Source organism: Orcinus orca, chromosome 7 (genome assembly GCF_937001465.1).
Source record: "Orcinus orca chromosome 7, mOrcOrc1.1, whole genome shotgun sequence".
NCBI lineage: Eukaryota > Metazoa > Chordata > Mammalia > Artiodactyla > Delphinidae > Orcinus > Orcinus orca.
In genome coordinates this window covers 59,513,670-59,537,279 of record NC_064565.1, presented here as the reverse complement: position 1 = coordinate 59,537,279, position 23,610 = coordinate 59,513,670, and the positions used below count along the sequence as shown (strand labels likewise).

The following is a 23,610-nucleotide window of genomic DNA, read 5'->3' as shown; positions in this document are numbered from 1 at the left end:
CCTGCATTAGCAGGCAGATTCTCAACCACTGCACCACCAGGGAAGCCCCATGTTTTCTTTTTAAATTTATTAATTTATTAATTTATTTTTGGCTGCATTGGGTCTTCGTTGCTGCGTGCGGGCTTTCTCTAGTTGTGGTGAGTGGGGCCACTCCTTGTTGTGGTGCTCGGGATTTACACTGTGGTGGCTTCTCTTGTTGTGGAGCACAGGCTCTAGGTGTGCCGGCTTCAGTAGTTGTAGCTCATGCGCTCTAGAGCTCAGGGTCAGTAGTTGTGGCACACGGGCTTAGTTGCTCCACGGCATGTGGAATCTTCCTGGACCAGGGCTTGAGCCCGTGTCCCCTGCATTGGCAGGTGGATTCTTAACTTCTACCAGGGAAGTCCCATACCTGAGTTATGTTAATGAAGTGAGTTGGAAAGCCTGCAAGGTTGGGGATGGTTGCCATGGTAACCAACCATGTGATAGATAGAAGGTTGGAAATTTCAGTCCCACCCCTTGACCTCCAGGAGGGAGGGGCTGAAGGTTGAATCAATTACCAATGATCAGCGACCTAGTTAATCATGCCTATGTAATGAAGCCTACTTGAAAACTCAAAAGGATAGAGTTTGGCTGGTGAACGCATGGAGGTGTGGGGAGAGTGGCACACCTAGACAGCGTGGAAGCTCTGCACCCCTTACCACATCCCTTGCCCTAGGCATCTCTTCCATCTGGCTGTTACTGAATTATATCCTTTTATAATAAACTGGTATACGTAAGTAAATGTTTCTCTGAGTTCTGTGAGCTGCTCTATCGAATTAATTGAACCCGAGGAGAGGGTTGTGAAAGCTTCTAATTTATAGCCAATTGGTCAGAAGTACAAATAACAACCTGGATTTGTGACTGGCATCTTAAAGTGCGGGAGGCAGTCTTGTTGGACTGAGACGTTAACCTGTGGGATCTGATGCTATCTCCAGGTAGATGATGTCAGAATTGAGTTAATTGCTTGGTGATGTTGTAAAAACACATATTTTGGTTCTGTACCCAGATGTCACATTTCTCTAGTTGCCCTCACCCTGAAACAGTTCTTCAGTCTTTCCTTGACTTCCATGACCTTGACATTTTTGAAGACTACAGGCCAATAATTTTGTAGAATGCCTCTCAATATAGGTTTATTTGAAGTTTCCTTATGATTAGACCCAGATCATCCTGGAACATCACAGAAGTGAAGCTGGATTCTTCTTATTGAACCCCAATATGTAGCCTATGACGTCAATTTGTCCCATTTCTGGTGGCATTGATTTGATCAGTTGCTTAAGATGGTATCTGACAGGTTTCTCAACTGAAAAATTACTCCTCTACCTTTTTGTAATTAATAGGTATTTGAAGGAAGTACTTTGAGACTGTATAGAGCTCTGTTCCTCATTCCTCTTTCAGACTCTAGTATTAGCATCCATTGACGCCTCGTGCCTGAATTGTTACTATGCTGATTGCCAAAATGTGATTTTCTAATTCCATCATTCCTTCTACATTTATTAGTACAGAGAGTGAAATTTCCCTATATTCCCAGATATCCATTACTAACATTATTTTTTAATTTAATTTTTTTGTGTGTGTGTGGTACACGGGCCTCTCACTGCTGTGGCCTCTCCCGTTGCGGAGCACAGGCTCCGGACGCGCAGGCTCGGCGGCCATGGCTCACGGGCCCAGCCGCTCTGCGGCACGTGGGATCTTCCCGGACCGGGGCACGAACCCGTGTCCCCTGCATCGGCAGGTGGACTCTCAACCACTGTGCCACCAGGGAAGCCCTAATTTTAATTTTTATTTCTGTAATTGAGGTATAAATGACCTACAACACCATGTTACTTCCAGGTATACAACATAGCAGTTTTATATTTCTATATATTACAAAATGATCTCCAGTACTATCATTAATTTTTGATAGCCTGGTGATTCTTATTACTAACATCAATTTTTGATAGCTTGATGATTCTTATTTCTCCAGATGTTCAGGTATAAGAGGGAGAAGCCAGTGCTTGGATTGATTCAGAGTGGGTTCAGTGAATGACTTTCAAAGGAATAAGGAAGTTAATTGTTTTGGCAAGAGTGGGGTTGAAGAGATGGACTGTGGGGTCTGACTGGATAATGAAGGAAGTGAAACCAGAGGGAGCTGACAGATTAGGAAGAAATGGAGAGAGGTGAGGACCTAGAACCTTGATGATGTTAACATGGTGGAGAGGCAGGTCTGGAGACATACAAGACATTAGAAGACTTGGGTTCAAGTGTTGGCATGGCTTTTCACTTTGGATTTCTCAGATGTTCACTAAAGCTTTAAAGTGTTTATATTTTCACCTCACTGCTTAAGCACATGGAACGATGCATACCTATTGGAGTCAGGAAGAAAACCAACATTGCCTTCACTTGTGAGTCTGACAATTTGGGGGTCTTGGTGATGTTAGAGTTTTACACCACCAACTTTGATATTTTATTTCCATTTCCTAAAAGAAACACCATATTTTGTTTCAGCTACTATTTTTCTTAATGAGACATTAATTCTTCCAGCTTCTGTTGAAAGATGAGAACAAATGGCAGGCCTTTATTGTCCTTGTTCATAATCCAAACAGAAACTTTCTTGTGCTCAAGGTTTCTTACAGAATGAATCTGTTCCTTCATGTAAATACAACTCCTCAATCATCATTATCAGAGTTAATCATCTGTGACCTTTTCAACATTTTTGTTAGGCCTGTAGTTTTATGAGTGTCATCTTCTCTAACTTTGAACTTTATGTTAAAGTAAATATACTTCCTCTTACCATTGTTTTCATGCCCATATACTCCTTCTAACATGTCAAGTGACTCATTTGCAGAATTTACGTGACTGAAAATTTGGTTTCTAATCTTTGTCTCCATAACAGTCACTCATTTTTAAGCCAATTTAGAAAAGCCTTGTGTGCTGCTGAAGCAACAAGTTAAAACATGTTGCAATCTTCTCTGCTGAGATAGTTCCTCCTCTGTTTCGAGGAATCATAGGAGAAAACAACTGGTCTCTTTAGTTTGCAGCACTACTATGTTGCTAACCTGTGGCTTCAATTATCCATACTCCAGAAGAAAGAATACAGTATGGATAAAACAACTAGGAGTATGCTGAGGCTGGCTTTCTCATCAGCTCAGCATCAAAATTCCTATGATAAATACCACCTACTAACACACCGGGACCTGGAGGGTGGACGTGTTCCTCTGCCTTCTCAGATGACTTTTCTTTCTTTTTTTAAAAAAATTTTTATTTTATATTGGAGCATAGCTGATTAACCATGTTGTGCTAGTTTCTGGTGTACAGCAAAGTGATTCAGTTATATGTATACATGTATCTATTCTTTTCCAAATTATTTTCCCATTTAAGTATTACAGAATATTGAGCAGAGTCCCCAGTGCTATACAGTAGCGTCCTTGTTGGTTATCAGTTTTAAATACAGCAGCATGTACATGTCAATCCCAAACTCCCAATCTGTCCCTCCCTTTCAACCTTCCCCCTGCCCCGTGCCAGCCCCCAACCTGATAGCCATAAATTCCTTCTCTAAGTCTGGCCTGTGAGTCTGTTTCTGTTTTGTAAATAAGTTCATTTGTATCTTTTTTTTTTTTTGATTCCACATATAAGCAATTGCATATGTTTGTCTTTCTCTGTCTGACTTACTTCACTTAGTATGATAATCTCTGGATCCATCCATATTGCTGTAAATGGCATTATTCCATTCTTTTTAACGGCTGAGTAATATTCCATTGTATATATGTACCACATCTTCTTTATCCATTCATCTGTTGATGGACATTTAAGTTCCTTCTATGTCTTGGCTGTTGTAAATAGTGCTGCAATAATGAACATTAAGGTGCATGTATATTTTTGAAGTATGGTTTTCTCTGGATATATGCCCAGGAGTGGGATTGCTGGATCATATGGTAGTTCTATATTTAGGTTTTTAAGGAACCTCCATACTATTCTCCATAATGGTTGCGCCAATTTACATTCCCACCAACAGTGTAGGAGGGTTCCCTTTTCTCTACACCCTCAGATGACTTTTCTTTAATGGCTCCTTTAAAAATTCCATATTTGTGAATAATGAAATTGATGTATAGAGCAAATACTGTCTGCTTGATTGTCAAACCAAAAATGACTTCCTCCTCTCCTCTTTCTCTTCCTCTTTCCTTTTTCATAAAATGAATGGAAGGGGCTAGCTGCTTAAATGTCAGTCTCACAGCAACGAAGAGCCTGGCTGTGTTTCAAAGCCTCTGAAAGATGTCTAGAGGACAAGGAGGGGGCAGCGGAGGAATCCACACCTTCTCTCATCTTTTCTTCCTCTTAGCCAGGATTCCAACTCATGTCTGTCTGATGCTCTTGACTGCAGATTATGAAAAATTAAGTCTTGAAAATGAGAGTAAGAAAGAAAAAAATGTCATCATGTATATTCATTTGATTTGGGAATAAAAGGGTGCCCTATAATTTAGAATAAGAGACAGGGATGACTCATTACAGCTATGAAGCTTATTAAGGAAATGAGTAAATTGGTCACACCACCACAACTGTGCTTGTCATCAGAGAAGCATTGTCAATTTCCCTATACAGTTGGGAATTGCTATTCCATACCTTCTTATATGGAATGTAAGGCCTATGCTGGTGTAACAATAAATATTAGAATAGTCTTCAAATCCATCATTAGATGCGGCTATAAAAAGCTGTAACTAGAGCAGATGCAAGCTACCTCAGAACCTTGGAAAGAGTCATTCAAAATTACAACACTGAAAATACACTGAATTATCCAATGCGATAAAAAGTGTATATGTTTTTTAAAAGTATATATAAGATTTAATAGTCATCAGTGTATGAGTGACTTAAGAGTTCTTGGTTTTCTCTTCTTGTCCTTCTTCCCTCCTCTCTGTCTTTCCATTGGTGGGGAAAGGGTGTTTTGAGTAGAGCTTGATTTCCAAAGCACCTGGCCTCTTCAGTCTCAAGTGGCAGTTTCATTTAGAATGCAAAGTGGAACATCTTTTGGATACCTTTCCTATATATTCTATAAAGCTTTACATATGTGAGGGTGTAGGAAGGTGTTTATAAAACACCCTAGAACTTTCTTCCTTAATATCAGAAAGCAAAAAAAAAAAAAAAAAAAAAATTAAACCACAATTAAGATATGTCTTTCAAACCCTCAGGTGTTACCTCTAACCAGGTGGCCCTGGTCACCATCAGAGTACTGGAACCAAGAAGACCTTGTTCCTTTTTTGAGTTCATTCTGGACTCTTGGAGTGGAAATGAGCTTGTTCCTACTGGAGTTTAATTCCATTGCTTTTGACTCCAGAAAGACCCCCATGCCTTTTGACAATGGCCAGGGTTTTATTTTCACACCAGTCTTTCCCAAAGGAAACTCATTCCAAATACTTACCTTTTCCACTGAGGTCTTAGAAGGAAAATGGAATTCTGGTTCATACTGTGGTCTCTTGTAATGTCAGGTCTTTAATGTGATCACTTTCAAATTTAAAAGATCCAAGTGGAAGAACTTTTACTATGCTGGTAATAATTCTACAGAATACCTGAATTCTTACACTGTTACGTTTCAGTATGAGTGGTGATTTTTCTCTTTACGTCTTTGATCTGTTTTCATTCCTGTAATACAGCCCCCTGATTTTGTGAGGGGGGAATAATATGTGGTTTTTGTACAAACATGTTTCTCAATGTGTTATTTTGGAAAAGTGAAGAGAGGGAGTTTGGGGAGATTGGAAGAAATTCATCAAGAAGGCCTAATCTCCCTCTTTTTCAGTGAATAAATGGAACATCATTTCTGGAAAAAAAAAAAGTCATCAGTGTAAAAGGCTATATAATACTTAAAAATTAAGCTTGTTTTGATAGTGTTAAGTTAAATTGATACCCCAAACCAGAAACGTGACACAAAGCATAACTCACACTTATATTTCTTTAGTTTAATAAGTCTATAAATGTTTAGCAAAAAGTATAAAGGCAATATACATTATAGCAGCTTTGTTTGAATCTACTTAGGAAGTGAGATCTGAAGCTTCTCTGTAGTTTTCCTTATAACCTGACAGATAGTCCATTTCGACTAATACTTTGCTTAAATGTATCTTGGTTACTTTGATCATCAAGCTTGGAGATATCTTTCCACTGTTGTTCTGGTGGTTTGATAGCTTTTGTTACCCTTGTCTCAAAGTATGTCTGCAACGAAGTCTGTTTATCTTATATTTCTTCTTCAAGGAAGAAAAAAGATGGTCAGGAAGTAGGAAAGGGTGAAAAGCTAAAAAGCACACTTCCTTTTGGCTCCAGTCTGTAACTGAAAGCTCCATGACATTCCATCCAGAACTGTAGAAGCATAGTCTTCTAGTCATAGTCTAGTGGGGATAGAAATATATAAAAAACAGTATCCAGAGCAGTTGAGAGCATGGACTTTGGCCCCAAGCAGACCTGGGTTTCAATTCTGGTTTCTTCCCTTAATATCTGCATGACTTTGGACAAGCTCCCTAATTCCTCTAAGCCTTAGCTTTCTCATTTGTAAAATGAGGATAACAATAGTACCTGTCTCATAGAGTTTATTGTTAGAATCAAATTAGATAATGCATATAAACACTCCGCGTGGTACCTGGCATATGGTAAGCGTTAAAAAATGCTAGCTAGGACTTCCCTGGCTGTCCAGTGGTTAAGACTCCGGGCTCCCAATGCAGGGGGCACGCGTTCAATCCCTGGTCAGGGAACTAAGATCCCACATGCTGCACCGTGTGGCCAAAAACCAAACCGAACCAAACCGAAAAATGCTAGCTAAAAAAACACTGGTGCTATTAATATAAAAATATATTTGTTTTTAAAAAATGCACTAAACCCTTGGTAGGAGATACTCCCATATCTTTGGGGGGATCTTATTCAGCAATGACTTTGAGCCTAAAAAAATGCTATACTTGTACCACTTTGTTAGTTGAGAAGAGACAGGTTCTGGACAAATCTTTGTCCAGTATCCTTGCTGCTTCTTTTTCTTTGATGATCAGTTCTGTTCCAAATTTGATTTCTGTTTCCAGTGACTCTCTCTTTGCCCTCAAGACACCTAGGGTTCTGCATGCTGAGGGCTCCCACAGCAGTGTTTGAGGTGCAACCCAGGGTTTTCTGCCCCTCTCACACCAACGAAAATCTCCTATTTCTATGGTGTGTTTCCTCTCTCTATATATTAACCAGGATATAATTTTTTTGGCCCAGATATGTAACATTTAGTCTAATTACTTATATGTTTATTCAGTTCCCCCAGCCCATTATGTTATTTATTTGAGTACTTACTACCATGTTTCATTGAGTCTAAATTACATTGACTATTGGTGGTGGTGGGGGAATTGGAATAAGGGGGTCAAGAGGTACAAATTTTAAATTATAAGATAAATAAGTACTGGAGATGTAATGTACAACATGATGACTTTAGTTAACACTGCTGTGTGGTATATATAAATTTGCCAATAGTAGATCCTAAAAGTTCCCATCACAAGGGAAAAAAATGGAGGTTAGGAATGCAGGAGTGTAAGCAGGGAGATTAATTACCAGCTATTTCTTTAGCTCTATAAGAGATAATGCCAGCCTAGGCCAGGGCAGTAGGCTTGGAGGAGATGGGAAATGGTAAAATTCGGAAAATACATTTAGTGTACAACAGATCAGGACTGAATTATGTGGATGTGAGAAGTGAGAGGAGTGTGGATTCAAAGATGATTCCTAGGATTTTGGTGGGAGCAACTACTAAATGATGGGATCATTTGCAGAGGTGGGAAGACTGGGAAAAGAGCAGGTTTGGGGGCAAAAGTCAAGCATTTAGTTTTGGACATGGTAGTTATTAGACAGCCCAAGAGAAGCTGTTGAGAACCAATTGGATATTTGAGGTTGACGCTCAAAGAGAGGTCAGGGCTGGGGACATATATTTTGAACTAATCTGCATAGAGATGTTATTTAAACCCATTCAATGTAATCCTCAATACTGGTCCCTCATTAGAATCACTTAAGATGCTTTAAAACCTATGAAATCCTGGCTCTGCCCCCAGAGGTTCTGATAGAGTTTCGGATAGAAAAGGGACCTGGATTTGGCGTTTCTTTTTAAAAGCTTCTCAGGTGATTCTAATGTGTAGCTAGGCTTGAGAACCAGGGCCAAAGGGAGTGAGGTAGTTGGCTGCAGGAGAGAAGAGAGGGGAAGCATGGATTGAGCCTTGGTGGGCTCCAACATTTAGCCGTTAGTGGATCAGAAGAGGAAGCAGAGAGCCCAGCAACAGGACTGATCAGAAGAAGGTAACAAGGTAGGAAGGAAACCAGGATAGTGTTCCAGAGGTCAAAGAAAGACAGAGGTTCAAGGAGGACAGAGTAATCAGCTGAATCAAATACATACTAGAAGGACTAGTATGATAAGGAGTGAGCATTAACTGTTAATTAGGTACAATGAAAGTGTGTTACAAATAGAGCAGGAGATAACAAATGCTTTTCCAGGCTTCATTGTACACATACATATTAAGCAAAGTTGGGAGTTGTAATATGTTTGATAAATCAAAAATAATTTAAAGTAGTAAAGGTAATATAATACTACTGAAAACTATATTCTAAATCCCGCACCCCCCTTTTTTTTTTTTAAGATGGCGAATCTAAGTAAATAAGTAGCCACAGAAAGTTTGGGCAACTGAGAAAAGGAAAAAAAATATATTACCATATTCTCTTGACCTAACTCAACCATTATTTAGTCATTCGTTCGCTTTTATTTAGTGAATTCCTACTCTGCAGCAGACTCTGTGCTGGGGATATAGAAACAAATACAACAAAGATCTCTTCCCTCAAATAATTCAGGGCCTAGTGGGGGAGGTGAACACATAAAAAAATGACTACAAAACAAAGTGATAGGTGATGTAATAAAGGTTATATGGAGCGTACGGTGGGAGCAAAGAAGACAGAGAATTTATTGCATGTTAAATGATAATTATGAAGAGCACCTTGGCAAACTAGAAAATTACTCATGCTGTAATGTTAGTGATAGAAACCAGGTGGAAAATTGAGTGTACCCCATGATTACAACCATATAAAAATATGATCCCTGAAGTTTTCCCAGTCAAAGAGAATCTTGAACTGAGTTTTGGATGATGGGCCAGGTAACTAAGGTTGGGAAAAGGTGGGAGAAAGAATTCTGGTAACTGGAAGAAGTCAAGGGAAGTGAGACAGAGCATACAACCTGCTTGGCCACTGTAATAACTTTGTTGCTGGAGTGTGGGATTCCCGGGAGGGAGTAACCAGACATAAAACTGGAAAGATAGGCAGGAGATAACAAGATAAAAAGAATCACCATAGGCTGTACTAGAGAGTTTGAACTTTATCCAGTCACTTATGAGTAACCACAGAAGAATTTTATTTTATTTTATTTTTAAAATTTATTTATTTTTTATTTATTTATTTTTGGCTGTGTTGGGTGTTCGTTGCTGCACACGGACTTTCTCTAGTTGCGGCGAGGGGTGGCTACTCTTCGTTGTGGAGCGCAGGCTTCTCATTGTGGTGGCTTCTCACTGCGGAGCACGGGCTCTAGGCGTACAGGCTTCAGTAGTTGTGGCTTGTAGGCTCTAGAACGCCGGCTCAGTAGTTGTGGCACATGGGCTTATTTGCTCCACGGCACGTGGGATCTCCCCGGACCAGGGCTCGAACCTGTGTCCCCTGAATTGGCAGGCGGATTCTTAACCACTGCGCCACCAGGGAAGTCCCCAGAAGAATTTTAAAATGGAAAAGCACACTCAAATTTGGTATTACAACTATAACCACAGCAGCTGAATTGAAAGAGGCTGAAAGCAGGTAGACTAGTTAGAGAGATCTTGCAATAATCTAGGTGGAAAATGGTAAAGGCAATGGCAGAAGGATGGATAGATGGATGGATAGATGGATGGATGGAGAGGGATGAATTCAAAGGGCTCTTTAGGAGACAGTGTGGACTTAGGGAATGGTAAGGGATGGGGGTATTAGGAATGTATAGTGAGGGATGACAAGAATGACTCTCAGATCTCTGGTTTAGATAACTATCCCTGTTCTTATTCTTGGCTGAGTTTCCGCCCAAGTTAAAAAATATAGGAGGAAAAAATTGAGGGACCTGTGAAACATCCAAGGGAAGATGTGTAGTGATGAGTTTGAATATCCTGGGGCTCCAAAGATACGTGTGAGCTGGAGATACAGATTAAAGGGGCATCATTACCTATGTGATTTATGGAGTGGTTGAGACTGGGCAGGGATGTTGTGTATGTGTCATTTGTGTGTTTTTCTTTCTAGTCAGTTTATTCTAAGTTGTATCTTTATTTAATTATAATAATTAGGTATATGCAATTTCCTTTTTCCTTTTTCACCTTACATTATACCAGAAGTTTTTCTCATGTTGCACTAGAGTTTTCAAAGCAGTCAAAACTGAATAAAAATATACCAAGAGGATATGCTATAGTTATAGTTGACCTTAGCTTTGTGGTAAAAACTTTTGTTCATAGTTTTCTCCCATGTTTTGGATTTTTTCCTTAGGAAAGATTCTCAGAAATGGGAATATATGTGTGTTGTTATATAGTTAATGTATGTTGCACATATACATCCAAATTACTTTCCAAAATGGTTGTACCATTTTCTCCTTGATAGCAATAATGTATGAAAATACAAGTTTAATTAGGTCCTTGCTATAATTTGGTATTATGTATTTGTGGAATGTATATATTTTTATTATATATGTTAAACATTTCATTGAAGTAAAATATACATGCACCAAAGTGTACAAATCTAAGTGTACAGCTTGATGAATTTTCAAAGTGAACGCACTGTATAATCTGAACCTAAATCAAGAAACAGAGCATTACCAGCATCCCAGAATTCTCCCTCATATACCCTCCAAAGGTGTGCTGAATGATTTCACATTATAGGATGGTTTTAACTGTTTTTGAACTTCATATAAATGGAATCACATAATATGTAATCTTTTGTTCGACATTATGTTCGTACAATTCATCATGTCACTCGTGTAGCTATGATTCGTTAATTCTCATTTCTGTATGGTATTCTATTGTGTGAAAGTTCCACAATGTATTTATTCTGGTAGGCATTTGGGTAGTTTCTGGTTTGGGGCTATTATGAACAGTGCTGCTTTATGAACATTCTTATATATGTCCTTTGATGAATATATGTATGCATTTCTATTGGCAATGTACTTAGGAATGAACTGATGGATCATAATATATGTATATTCTCAGCTTTGGAAGTTACTGCCCCGTTTTTCAAGGGCACCACTTTTCACTTCCACCAGTGTATGGGAGTTCCTGGTGCTCTACATGCTGTCTGATATTTTGTCTTTTTCATTTTAGTCTTCTGGTGAATGGTATCTTATTTGGCTTCAATTTGCATTTCCTTGTTAACCAAAGATGTTTAGCATCTTATCATATGTTTTTCAGCCATTTGGATATGCTCCTTTTGAAGTAATTGTTCAAGGTTTGTGTCTACTTTTCTACTGTGTTGTCTTTTCCTTTTTGATTTGTAGGAGGTTAGTGTTGTTATTATTGTTGTTATTTTACATATTCTGAATGTGAGTCCTTTATCAGGTGTATATATTGCAAATATCTTCCGACTCCATGTTTGCTTCCACCACCTTAGATAAAGTCTCTTAGTGATCAGACATTCTTAATATAGTTCAGTCTGTCAAATTTCTTGCTATGGTCAGCACATTTGTGTTCTGTTTAAGAAATCTTTGCCCACCTGTAAGCCATGAAGATATTTCCCCATGTTTTCTTTTTTTTTAATTAAAAAAAATATATTTATTTATTATTCATTTTTGGCTGCATTGCATCTTCGTTACTGCGTGCAGGCCTCCTCTAGTTGCAGCAAGCAGGGGCCACTCCCCGTTGCGGTGCGTGGACCTCTCACTGCGGTGGCCTCTCCCGTTGTGGAGCACGGGCTCTAGGCACACGGGCCTCAGTAGTTGTGGCGCACGGGCTTAGCTGCCCCGCAGCAGGTGGGATCCTCCCAGACCAGGGCTTGAACTCCTGTCCCCTGCATTGGCAGGCAGACTCCCAACAACTGCACCACCAGGGAAGTCCCCCCATGTTTTCCTTTAAATGCTTTATTTTTTATTTTCATATTTAGATCTGCAATCCATCTGGAATATGTAGTTGGTGTAAGGTAGGGATCAAGATGCATAGTCTATGTGGCTATCCATTTGACACAGTCTAATTTATTGAAAAGATCATCCTTTCCCCCACTGCACTGAGTATTAATATTTTAAGGTTTTTTTCCTCTCTTCTGTTTAACACATGGGAAGTGGAACCTCGTTGTTAGACTCAAATTTCTTGATTGTTTGGGCAGTTTGCCGTTTCTTTATTGTATTAATTAAGACAGGATAGTAGCAAATAAAGCACCAAATTTCAGAGGCTTAAAATAACATGGGTTTATTTTTCCTCAAGCAAAGTCCAGTGCCAGTGGGCCAATTTATAAGGCAGCTGGTCTCCCTGCAGTGACTGGGAGATCCAGGTCACTTCCATCATGTGATTTCACATTATTGTGTGGTCTCTATAATCCCTGTTAGAAGAAAGGAGAGTGCTATGGTGGCACATTGACTCCTAAATTCTTGGCCTGGATGGGACACACCCAATTGCAGCTCATGTTCTGATGTCTATATCTAGTAACATGGCCCCATCTCACTGAACGGAATCTGGGAAGTATAGTTTTCCCATGTGCCCAGGGTGGATAGGAAAAACAGATACCAGAGAGATCGTGATTCCATCACATTCCCTCAATTAACTAATCATATTTCCACTGTGTGAACTGTTTGTCTATTGCCGCTTATCTTTTTTGGGTATCTAATATTCATATTAAATCAAAATAACCTTTAAGATTTTTTGCCTTGGATTCTATTTTGACTTAATAATGCTTCTCTAATTTATTGCAAGCTTGCTTACTACATTTCACCCATCCTTTTCTCTAGTCTTTTTATGTTACTTTATTTAGATGTATTTTTTATAAGCAGCAAAGTATTGGATTTTGATCTTTAACACAATCTGAGAGGCTTTTTCTATTAGTAGGGAATCTAAATTTAATAAGTAAACTGATCATGCTTAGTCTCACTACTGCCATGATTTTGTGCCTTTGTTTTCATACATGCATGCTGTTTCTTTGCAGTTTTGTGATTTGCTCTGCAGACTTGGTTTTGTTTTCTCTTATTTTCTACTGTGATTTTTTGAAGGTGGACATTCCTCTGATTCTGCTAGTGGGTTCCTGAGAGCTTTCCACAAATACTTTTAAAATCTACACTTGTTTAATTGTACCAATAAAAAGCCAAACAATAACCTTTGGAAACTATGGAAAAGGAGGCACCAAACATTTTTTTCTTTCCCTGTCACCTGCTGATCCTTCCTTTTGTTTGTCTTCATTAATCTAATCTGGGGTAGTAAACCCAGTCATTTGGAAAAATACAGTTGTTTTTTTCTCAAAAACTAATTGCTATTCCTATAAAATATTTGGACAATACCCAAAAGTACAAAGGCCAGCAACAGAAATCTGCCATCATTTTATCACATGAAGACAACCACTGTTAATATTTTAGTATATGTCCCTTCAGTCTTTTTACTATATACATTTTATGTGATTGAGATTATATTGTATATATAATTTTTATATGCTGCTTTATTCACTGAAGTGCTCTTATAAGCAAACCAGTTGTTTTTGGTTATATAAAATCTTCACAATCATTTTAATGACCTTCTCATATTAGACGAGCCATAAATTATTACCACATCCTTATTATTGTACATTTAGGTTATTTTCAACTTTTAATTATTGTAAATAATATTGAATAAAATTATCTTTGTGCGAAAGGAGAAAAAGCACTTTTTTTCTAATTTAGGATTATTTCATTAGGGCAGATTTCCGGAATGAAATTAGTGGGTCAAAAGGAATACCTTTTTTTTCTTTTTTTTTGGCCGCTGTGTGCGGCATGCAGGATCTTAACTCCCCAACCAGGGACCGAACCTGTGCCCCCTGCATTGGGAGCGGAAAGTCTTAACCACTGGACCAGAGAAGTCCCAAAAGGAATACATTATTAAAGGATTTTTGATCCATATTGCTAAATTGCTTCCCAAAAGAAATCCCATCATTTTAAATAAAATGTTGTTGCTATAGTTCTTTTAGCATTTCAGACTTAACATCAATTCATCTCTCATTATTGTTTTGGGCATCTCCACCAACTCTTTCCAACCCTATCTTCCAAATCATGAGTTCTTTTTATGATTCAGTGACTCATTTTATGATTCATCAAATTGTGTCAGATTCATGGGAGAATGTTCCTGATATGCTTTTTTGTTGATTACCAATAAAGTCAATGCTTTATGTAACTTAATTTGTTTTCTTTTCTCCATGTTGCATAGCAGGTGACTTAGTTTCAGTGAGGAAAATTACTTTTTTTTTCTGCTTTCTCTTCTGTTTCACTCTATATTTTTGGAACTGTCCATATTTTTTTAAACATCTTTATTGGAGTATAATTGCTCCACAATGGTGCGCTAGTTTCCGCTGCACAACAAAGTGAACCAGCCAGGAAAATTACTTTTTGATACTAGTGTCCATGTCCTCTCCCAACTCATAGAGCAAGGAGAAGCCTATGGTAAATTGAAAGATGCAGTTCTAGGAGGGATTGAAAAAGTGTTTTGAGGCTTCTAAACAGGGGAAAAACAGGAAATAAGCAAAGATCTAACTAGGTGCTCAAGACTATCTGAAACTGAAAATATAATTAAAAAATACAATAGAGACTTAAGTTGGTGTATGGAATAGATCCAGACTCTGATGGATAAATTTTGAATCTTGAAAAGGAAATAATAAGTTAGATCACTTTGATGCACTTCAAGGCCCAGCTGAAATTGCTCCTCATTTAGGAAGCCTCAAATGTGATCTTTCCTGCCTCCAAATTCTCCCATTTTTCTAGAAAATGCATCATTTTCTACTTTGGATAGCAGTCATTTGCTGGACTATTCTTTGATCATTACCTCTAAGCTACATGTGTGACTCACTCTGCACTTCCACAGCAGCTGGCAAATTGCTTTATCCCCGATAGGTGCTCAACAAATAATTCCTGAAACCAATGCTTATCAGTCTGTAACAGTTTTCAAAACCAATGGATATACAAGTTATAAACCATTCCCAAACAACTTTATTAAGTGCTCAAAGTGAGCAATAGCTAAGTAATAAATATTTACTTGAGGAAGTTTTCATGGTGGCAGTTTTGGAAATTTCATCGTGTGTTTATTGATTTCAAGACATTTTCTTTCCATAAGAAACTGCCATTCATTTCCCCTCATATTAACAACATTTTCCTTTTTAAAAAAATACTCCTTTTTATTTTCTCATTAAACAAGAAATTTCTCTTTAGAGTGTATGCCCGCATGCATGTGTGCGCATGCACGTGTGCAAATACTTAGAATCACAAATGCCAGGTTATTTTTTCTAAAATAGTTTTTCTAACTTTTTACTGTAAGTGTACAGTTTCACAAACTAGACACTCACTTCTAGCCAGCACCTGGAACAGAATACTATTTGCATCTCAGAAACCCCTCTCTTGCTTCATGGTGACTTTTTGACTTTTGGGAGTGAAGGGGGAGAAATTCTCATCAATATTTGATGTTTTTATATTGTTTCAAAGTTTCTAAATATGTATGAGGTTATATATATCTCACATTATTTTTTCGTGTATCTAAGAAAGATTTAGCATTTTTTATTTGCTAGGAAAGCATTAAGTGATTTTTAAAAATTAATTAATTAACTTTTTGGCTATGTTGGGTCTTTTTTTTAAAATTTATTTATTTTTGGCTGCGTTGGGTCTTTGTTGCTGTGCGTGGGCTTTCTCTAGTTTTGGTGAACGGTGTCTACTCTTCATTGCCGTGCATGGGCTTCTGATTGCGGTGGCTTCTCTTGTTGCGGAGCATGGGCACTAGGTGCATGGGCTTCAGTAGTTGTGGTGCACAGGTGTAGTTTGCTCTGTGGCATGTGGGATCTTCCCGGACCAGGGCTGGAACCCGTTTTCCCTGCATTGGCAGGCAGATTCTTAACCACTGCACCACCGGGGAAGTCACACATTAAGTGATTTTGTTTGCTTTTTTGTTTTTGTTTTTTTTTTTGCATTAAGTGATTTTGAAAGTCTTGAAACCATACAGTTGGAAAGATATTGTCAAAAATCAAGTATATTTGATATTAATGTTTATGAAAAGGAACATCAGTTTTTTCGCCTACAAAAAGATTCGGACTGCAGAAACAGAGTCCAGCGTAAGTAAGGTTTTGGGAATCTTTGTTCTTCCCTCTGAAGTGATGAATTTATATTTTAGTTTAATCAGTAAGACTTAGGATGAGTGAAGTGGAACACTAGATTACAATTGGTTTTATATGTTTTCTTATCACTTTTCTAAGTAGACTGCTTTGTTAAGGGGTACATTGTTGATTTAAAATCTGCTGTGAGCACTGTTTGCTTGTTGCACTTTGTTTTTGTAAACATTTCATAATACTCATGCCCTTGGAGAACAGCCTCTAGTGCTCTTTGGGGGAGGTAATATTGTTTTGAAGCTGATTATAATTTTTAACCTAAGCTGAAATGAATCTGTTTTGAGAATCTAATAATTCCAACTTTTGTTATGTATAGATCAAGCCCCCCTCCCCCAATGAGTTGACAAACCAGAAGGAAACCACTTCCACTGCTAGAGAGAGCAGAGGAAGTGTAACCTAGCCTATTATGCACAAAACCCTGAAACCATCTCTGCAGGGATTTGGAAACCATAATCTTCAAGCAGTGGCTTTGTGAATTGTGCAGGGCAGGTAGAACACACTCAGTGAAATGAGAATTCTTCATAATCCTATGCAATGGAGTCATCTGTCCAAGCATCTACCAAAAAGAGGACTACTAAGGTGACATGTCACGATGGTAGGGCAGGTATCTTGAGAGCTCCGATCTGTGTGCATACATTCAGACAAAGAAGGAAATCAAATCTGGGGGTGAGTTCAGGCAAGAGGAGACAGGCTGGGCATTTCAGTTCACTCTAATAAAAAGGCCCAGCACACTCCATTTCCTAAACATTTGTAATGTAATATTTCATACATATTAGAGCAGATCTGATATATATATATATATATATATACATTATAAATATATATAGTTTAAAGAAAAAGAGTAAGGCAAACATACCTCCACACTCTCACCAAACTTAACAGTAGTGCATTTATTGATGCTTTTGAAGCCCCTGTGGGTCCTCCATGATCACATTCCCCCCTTTTCCCTGATGGAAGTACCTACTCTGATTTTGGCTTCTCATTCATTTTTCTTTCTGGTTTTGCCACATATATATTCCTGAACACTATATTATTTAGTTTTGAATGTTTTATAAATGAATCAAACTGCCTTCATCCTTCTTTAACTTGTTCTTATAAATCAGCATTACGCCTGTGAGCATTTTAATTGTTGTATAGTATCCTATTGTGTGAATATACATAACTCTATTTATCTATTTTCTTGTTGTTGGACATTTGGGTGGTTTCCAGTTTTCGGCAGCTATTAACAGTAGTGCTACGGACATGCTTGTTCTTTCTCCTGGTGCACATGAACAAGAATTACTCTAAGATATATTATTTGGAATGGAATTGCCAGGTAATAGTATCTTCAACTTTACTAGGTAATACATCATTAACTATGTTTTGCTTAGTTCAAAAGGGCTAGGGTTGCCAGATGTAGCAAATAAAAATACAGGATGCTCAGTTACATTTGAATTTTACATAAACAACAAATAACTTTTTAGTATCAGTATGGCCCTTGCAAAATTTATATTTCATCTGGCAACCCTAACAAGGTCAGTGAACTTTATCAAATCACAAACATTGGCCAATGAAGTGAAAGTGTGAGGGGGTGGGGGAGTATTTGGCCTTTTCTTCCTCTGCTAGCATGGCCAACAGAGTTGTTTACAAGGAGATTAGCTCAGGGGGCTCAGGTGCTTGTGAACCAGCTCTGTGGGTAATTGATTGGCTCAACAAATATGTATCAGCACCAGCTGTATGCCAAGCAGGTGCTAGATGTTGGGACTATAACTGTAAACATGACAGACAAGGTCCTTGCCCTCCTTAGGCTTTTAGCCAAGGCGGGGAAATGGAGGATAATAAGGCAATGATCTATGTACTGTGGGAGCAGTGGTGTGCTGGTGAGGAAGCCTTGATTTGTAGATTTTGCTGACTTTGGTGTTGTAAATACTCTTACCATGACCAGTTTCAAGCTACCAATGTGACATCATTGAACTCTGAGTTGAGGGAGAGACTTGTACAGTCTGCTCTCTGGGTGGTATGAACTGGCTCCAGCAGCCCCCTGTATGGGGGAGTACTAAGAAAGGACATTTCATCCAGTCTCTGGGCTCATTTCTGACTGGTTTGGGGAAAAGAGACTTAAGCATTAATTGTTTCCTCAAATTTAGAAGGAATCAAATGTTAAGAGGTATAAAAATAATTTATTATATCTATAATATTGGATGCTTTGTAAATATTTTTTACTATGGTATATAAATAGAAAAGAGTCTAATAAACATAGTTGTAAATTATGACTAGCCTATAGATCAGGGCTTAGATCTCCCCTTTTTTTTTTTTTGCGGTACGCGGGCCTCTCACTGTAGTGGCCTCTCCTGTTGCGGAGCACAGGCTTCGGATGCGCAGGCTCAGCGACCATGGCTCATGGGCCCAGCCACTCCACGGCATGTGGGATCTTCCCGGACCAAGGCAGGAACCCGTGTCCCCTGCATCGGCAGGTGGACTCTCAACCACTGCGCCACCAGGGAAGCCCCAGGCCCTTTTTATGCTTAAATTACTTAAGAAATACATGATTCATTGTACAAAATTTGGCAAAGCAGAAAGTAGAAAAGAATAATTATGCAATCTTACAGCCCAAGGCTAGCCATGCACTTTTTGGGGTGCAACCTTGCAGTCATTTGTTTTGCATACTTACAAACAAATCGGGATCAAACCCATGTTTTCTCTTACAATATACATGAAAATTTTATCATCCTTTTCAGTATTCTTCAGACATGATTTTAAGTGATGGCATAACATTCCATTTTCAGGCTAAGCCACGGTTTATTTAAGTAGCTCCCTATTGCTAGCAGTAGCCTCTTTATAAGTCAGTGTTGACTATCTTTATAAGCTACAAGAAAGCAGGAATCAATCATTTAATTGTCTTTCCAAGGCAGCACTTGTAACAAAAATAAATCGAAAGTAATTGGATTATGTTATTTGCTGTGATCCTCTAGTTACCATTTAAAATAAAAGGAGTCAGTCTGCATAAAATGTAACCGGGGTTGGTGTAAAGGTAACCTGAGGCTCTGGGGAGGGTTGGGAGGAAGATAACCTACTATCAAATCTCTTTGGTTGGGTTTTGTTTACTACTCTCGAGAGGAGCTGAGCTCCATATAAAGTCTTGGAATTGGTAGGAGCTTTAGAGATCACCTAGTGACTCTAACCTCTTTTTCATAGATGAGGAAATTGAATAGAGAAGGATTGTTACCTGCTGAGACTAGTACCCAGGCCTCTTGACTTCCTTCCTGTCCTGTGCTCTTTTCACCACAATCAGCTAAGCTTACTCTTTTAAAATACCGAGAGAGCATACAGTTGCCTATTACCTATCATATAGGAATTCTTGTTTTGCCTTAGGGTTAATGTGCTTTGGTATAAAAATCTAATGGTAAGGTTCTAGATATGTATCCAAGAGAAAGGAAGGCATATGTCCACACAAAGACTTGTACACAAATGTTCATACTAGCATTATTCATAATAGCCAAAAAGTGGAAACAATGCAAATGTCCATCAATAGGTGAATGGATAAACGAAGTGTGGTATAGTCACACAATGGAATACTCAGCAATAAAAAGAAATGAACTACTGATAAATGCAACAATGTAGATGAATCTCAAAATAATTATGTTGAGTAAAAGAAGCCAGACAAAAGTGTACAAACCGTACGATTCCATTTATCTAAAGTTCTGGAAAATGCAAGCTAATCTAAGTGACAGAAAGCGTATCTGTGGTTACTTGGGAATGCGGGTGTAGGGGAAGAGGAACCACAAAGGGGTAGAGGAAATTTTGGAGGCTGATGGACATATTCACTATCTTGATTTTATAAATGGTTTCAGGGTTGTATACACATCAAAACTTATCAAGTTGTACAGTTTAAATATGTGTAGTTTATTATATCTCGCTAAAATTGTTTAGGGGACTTCCCTGGTGGTCCAGTGGGTAACACTCTTGTGTTCCCAATGCAAAGGGCCCCGGCTTCCATCCCTGGTCAGGGAACTAGATCCTGCATGCCTGCCACAACTAAGAGCCGCGTGCTGCAGTGAAGATCCCGCGTGCAGCAACTAAGACCCGGAGCAGCCTAAATAGATAATTAATTTAAAAAAATAATAAAATTGTTTAATTTGTGAGATGTCCCTCTTAAGTTTGAAAAGCAGAACGTTACTAAAAGCTCACTGAAGAATCTGAAGCATAAGAAAACTAAAATTACCTCTGGAGATAACTGACAACCAAGATTCTATTCTAGTATGATAGTTTATCTGAACAAAACATTACTATGAGAAATGCAAAGTCATAAAAATAAGAAATAGAAATGACATTTTTGTCCCCCTGCATGCCATTTCCTCGTGCCAGTACAATTGCTGTATATCATAATCTTTTTAGTGTTCTATTCAATTTGGTTTTTTAAAGAGAGCAATCGCCTTGTATTTTTCCTGAACTATTAGACAGCTCCTTTATGTACAAGATGCCCAATCCCTGATGTGTCTGCCCGTGTCTGGGTGTGTAGAAAGTTACACTGTACCTACAAATGCTGCAATTTGCTTTAGGATTTTGTAGTCAGGGCTCAGCAGCGGCCCTGGAACTTTCTAGAAACCATGCCCTCTTCTACAAGATGAACCCTGGATAGTTTCCCTAAATATGTGAATTCGGTGATCAAAATTTTCTTAGATTTCCCACCTACTGTTTTAAAACAAAGAACTGCTAGACCACACATAACAGCGCAGAACACCGGTAAAGATTTTCTTTTTTGGAAAACATTCATAAAGTTTTATTTCCATCCCCCCCCAACTTATTTTCTTAGCTCTTTTATTCGATAATCACTCCCATTCTGTAGACGGGGAGAGGCACACCGGTTTTTTTTGCACAGTACAGAGGGGCAAGAAAGACGCGACTCTCAACTTTTCAGTTCCATTTTGAGAAATGATCGCATCGAACTCCTGAGAAACGACAGCCCAGCGAGAGCAGAAGCATTTCTCTCCAGGCTGGGTGTGGGTCGGAAGCCAGGCGCGCTTCCGCGAGAGAGAGGGGGAGTCAGGTGGCAGCGGATCGGGCGCGGGAGCCAGTGCTGCGCGGCGGGGGCGCGTGCGGGGTGCGCCTCCCTCCGGCCGGCTCGGGGAGGCCACCCCCGCGCACGCCAGTCGGTCGGCCGGGCTCCCGCGCAGCGCTGCTATCCGCTGGTGAGCCAGCAGCGCCCGGCGCCCGCGTCTCCTCCCTCGCGCGCTCGTTCCCTCCCCAGCCCCTCCACCCCCGCCCCCGCCCCCAACCCCTGGCAGTCCCTCCCCCAAGCCTGCTCCCGCGGCCGCCGCCGCCGCCGCCGCCGCCGCTACCGGAGGCGCAGGAGCCTCGCGATAGTGTTTGCACAGGCGGCGCGTGACGCCGCCGCCGCCTGTAACTGATGCAGAGGTTACCCCGCCGCCTCAGCCGCCACCCACCACCCGCCGCCGCCGCCGCCGCCACCCGGGCGACGCCGGGGGCCGACGCACTGCAGAGGTGCCGGCAGGTTCCGCCCGCGGAAGTCTTCTCTGCCGGCGCAGCCCGCGCTCCGCCCGCTCTCCGACCCCGGCCCCAGCGGGCGCCCCCTCGACACCTCTGCCGCCGCGCTCCTTCCCTCTGCCTCTTCCCCGGCGCGCCCGCCGGCTCCCTCACTTCTCCCCCTTTTCCTCCTCCCCGTCCCCTCTCCTCCCCTCACCTCTATCCTCCCCACCTCCCCCCTTCTCGGTTTCCTCCCCCATCCCCTTGAATCTCCCCTCCCTGCCCTCGCTCTCTCGCTCGCCCTCAGCGCGGCCCCCGCCATGACGGAGGCGGGTGCCGGTGCCGTTGCCGTTGCCGCCGCTGCCGTCGCAGGGGGGGAGTCGGGTTCCCAGAAAGTAGCTTGATGAGTGTCCAAAGTAGCAGTGGAAGTTTGGAGGGGCCGCCATCTTGGTCCCAGCTCTCCACGTCTCCAACCCCGGGCTCGGCGACGGCGGCCAGGTCCCTGCTGAATCACACGCCGCCATCCGGGAGGCCCAGGGAAGGTAAGCGCCGTCGCGCCCGCGCCCGCTCGCGGGCCTCCCCTCCTGCGCCGCGGTCCCCGCGCCCCCGCGTCTCCTTCCTCCGACCCCGGGGTGGGGGAGGGGGCGAGGTGGACTCGAGGCCTCCCGGCTCCGGGGAGGTAGTGCTCCGTGTGTGGGTGGTGGTTCGCGGGTGGCTGAGAAGACCGACGAGGGGGTGCGCGCTGGAGGGGCCGGAGCGAGGCGCGGCGCACAGACTCGCCTGGGCTTCTTAAGAGCCAGTCCTGCTGGGATGGGAAGCCTGACCCCGGACGCGAGCCCCTTTCTGCTCCATTTGCTAGTACACTCAGTACTCTTAACCTCCTGGCCTCGGGTCTCTGGTGGATTTTCCCTCTTGGTGAAGCATTCATCCTCGAGCCCCCTCCCCTTCCCTCGCGCACTCCTCCCCTAGAGGCGGTCCCCGCTCTGCGAGCTTTGCTGCCCAGGACCTGGAGGATGCCTCTCGTTTGCAGGGTCTCTGCCCTTTGGGGGGAGCCTCTGAAATTATCAAAGCCGACTTTGATCCCTTGCCTGGCCTCCTAGAGCAGTTTAAACGACAGACTGATTCGTGGGCAGGCTTTTAAAACCATCCCTCCAGATGGTTGCAACTTTGCTTCGCCATCATCTCCTGCGTGTTTGTGCGTTCTCTCTCTACTGCAAGTAGGCTACGGTTCTTTGACAGGGTCGTGGGTTTTGTGGGAAATATCTGCGTAAAGGTTACTGCAAACACGCACCAGATCGGTTACAATTGTTTTCTAAGTTTTCTGGCTTCTTGCATGCAAGTGTGCTGCCACCAGATGTAGCAGTTACACAGCTAGTAAGACATCGGAGTGCTTTTGACTAAAATTTCAACTTGCTGTATTTAACTTTAAGTATACGACATAAAATGAAATTTGGGAGAATTGTGGGGGAAGAATAAATGTGCGTAGAATCACGTTTAACGCTCTTTTGTCTGGAAAAGGTTTAGCGGTATTCATCAGCAATTGGTAAATGGGTTGTTCACCGCCGGTTGTGTCACACAGGGAGATTGTAGCCACATTTTCAGAAAAAACGTCTGGAAGTCCAGTAGTCTAGTGAATCCTTTAAAGATACCAGGAGCTTTGATTTATGCAGGAGTCGGTGGGATTAATTTATCTTGAAAATATCTGTCAATATTTACGACTCAGAGCCTTGACATTTGTTAATCAAGTGGTTTGTGCCCTGAATCCAGTGGTTCAGGCACAGCATTCTTTGTCATTTTGTTCCTGTG

At 40.9% G+C, this 23,610-nt stretch overlaps 1 protein-coding gene across 4 annotated transcripts in view; it reads left to right on the top strand.

Annotated features, from left to right (window-relative positions):
- Positions 1-23,610, top strand: part of TLK1 (tousled like kinase 1) — a 209,805-nt gene that overhangs the window by 36,427 nt on the left and 149,768 nt on the right. For 2 of the 4 annotated variants that reach the window (XM_004267289.4, XM_033423562.2), the window contains exon 1: positions 21,626-22,346. The exons of the other annotated variants lie outside the window; for them this stretch is intronic. In XM_004267289.4, the coding sequence (XP_004267337.1) occupies positions 22,208-22,346 (139 nt within the window). In that variant the 5' untranslated portion in view covers positions 21,626-22,207. Of the gene's footprint in view, positions 1-21,625; positions 22,347-23,610 lie in introns of those variants that run through there. 4 annotated transcript variants of the gene reach the window in all.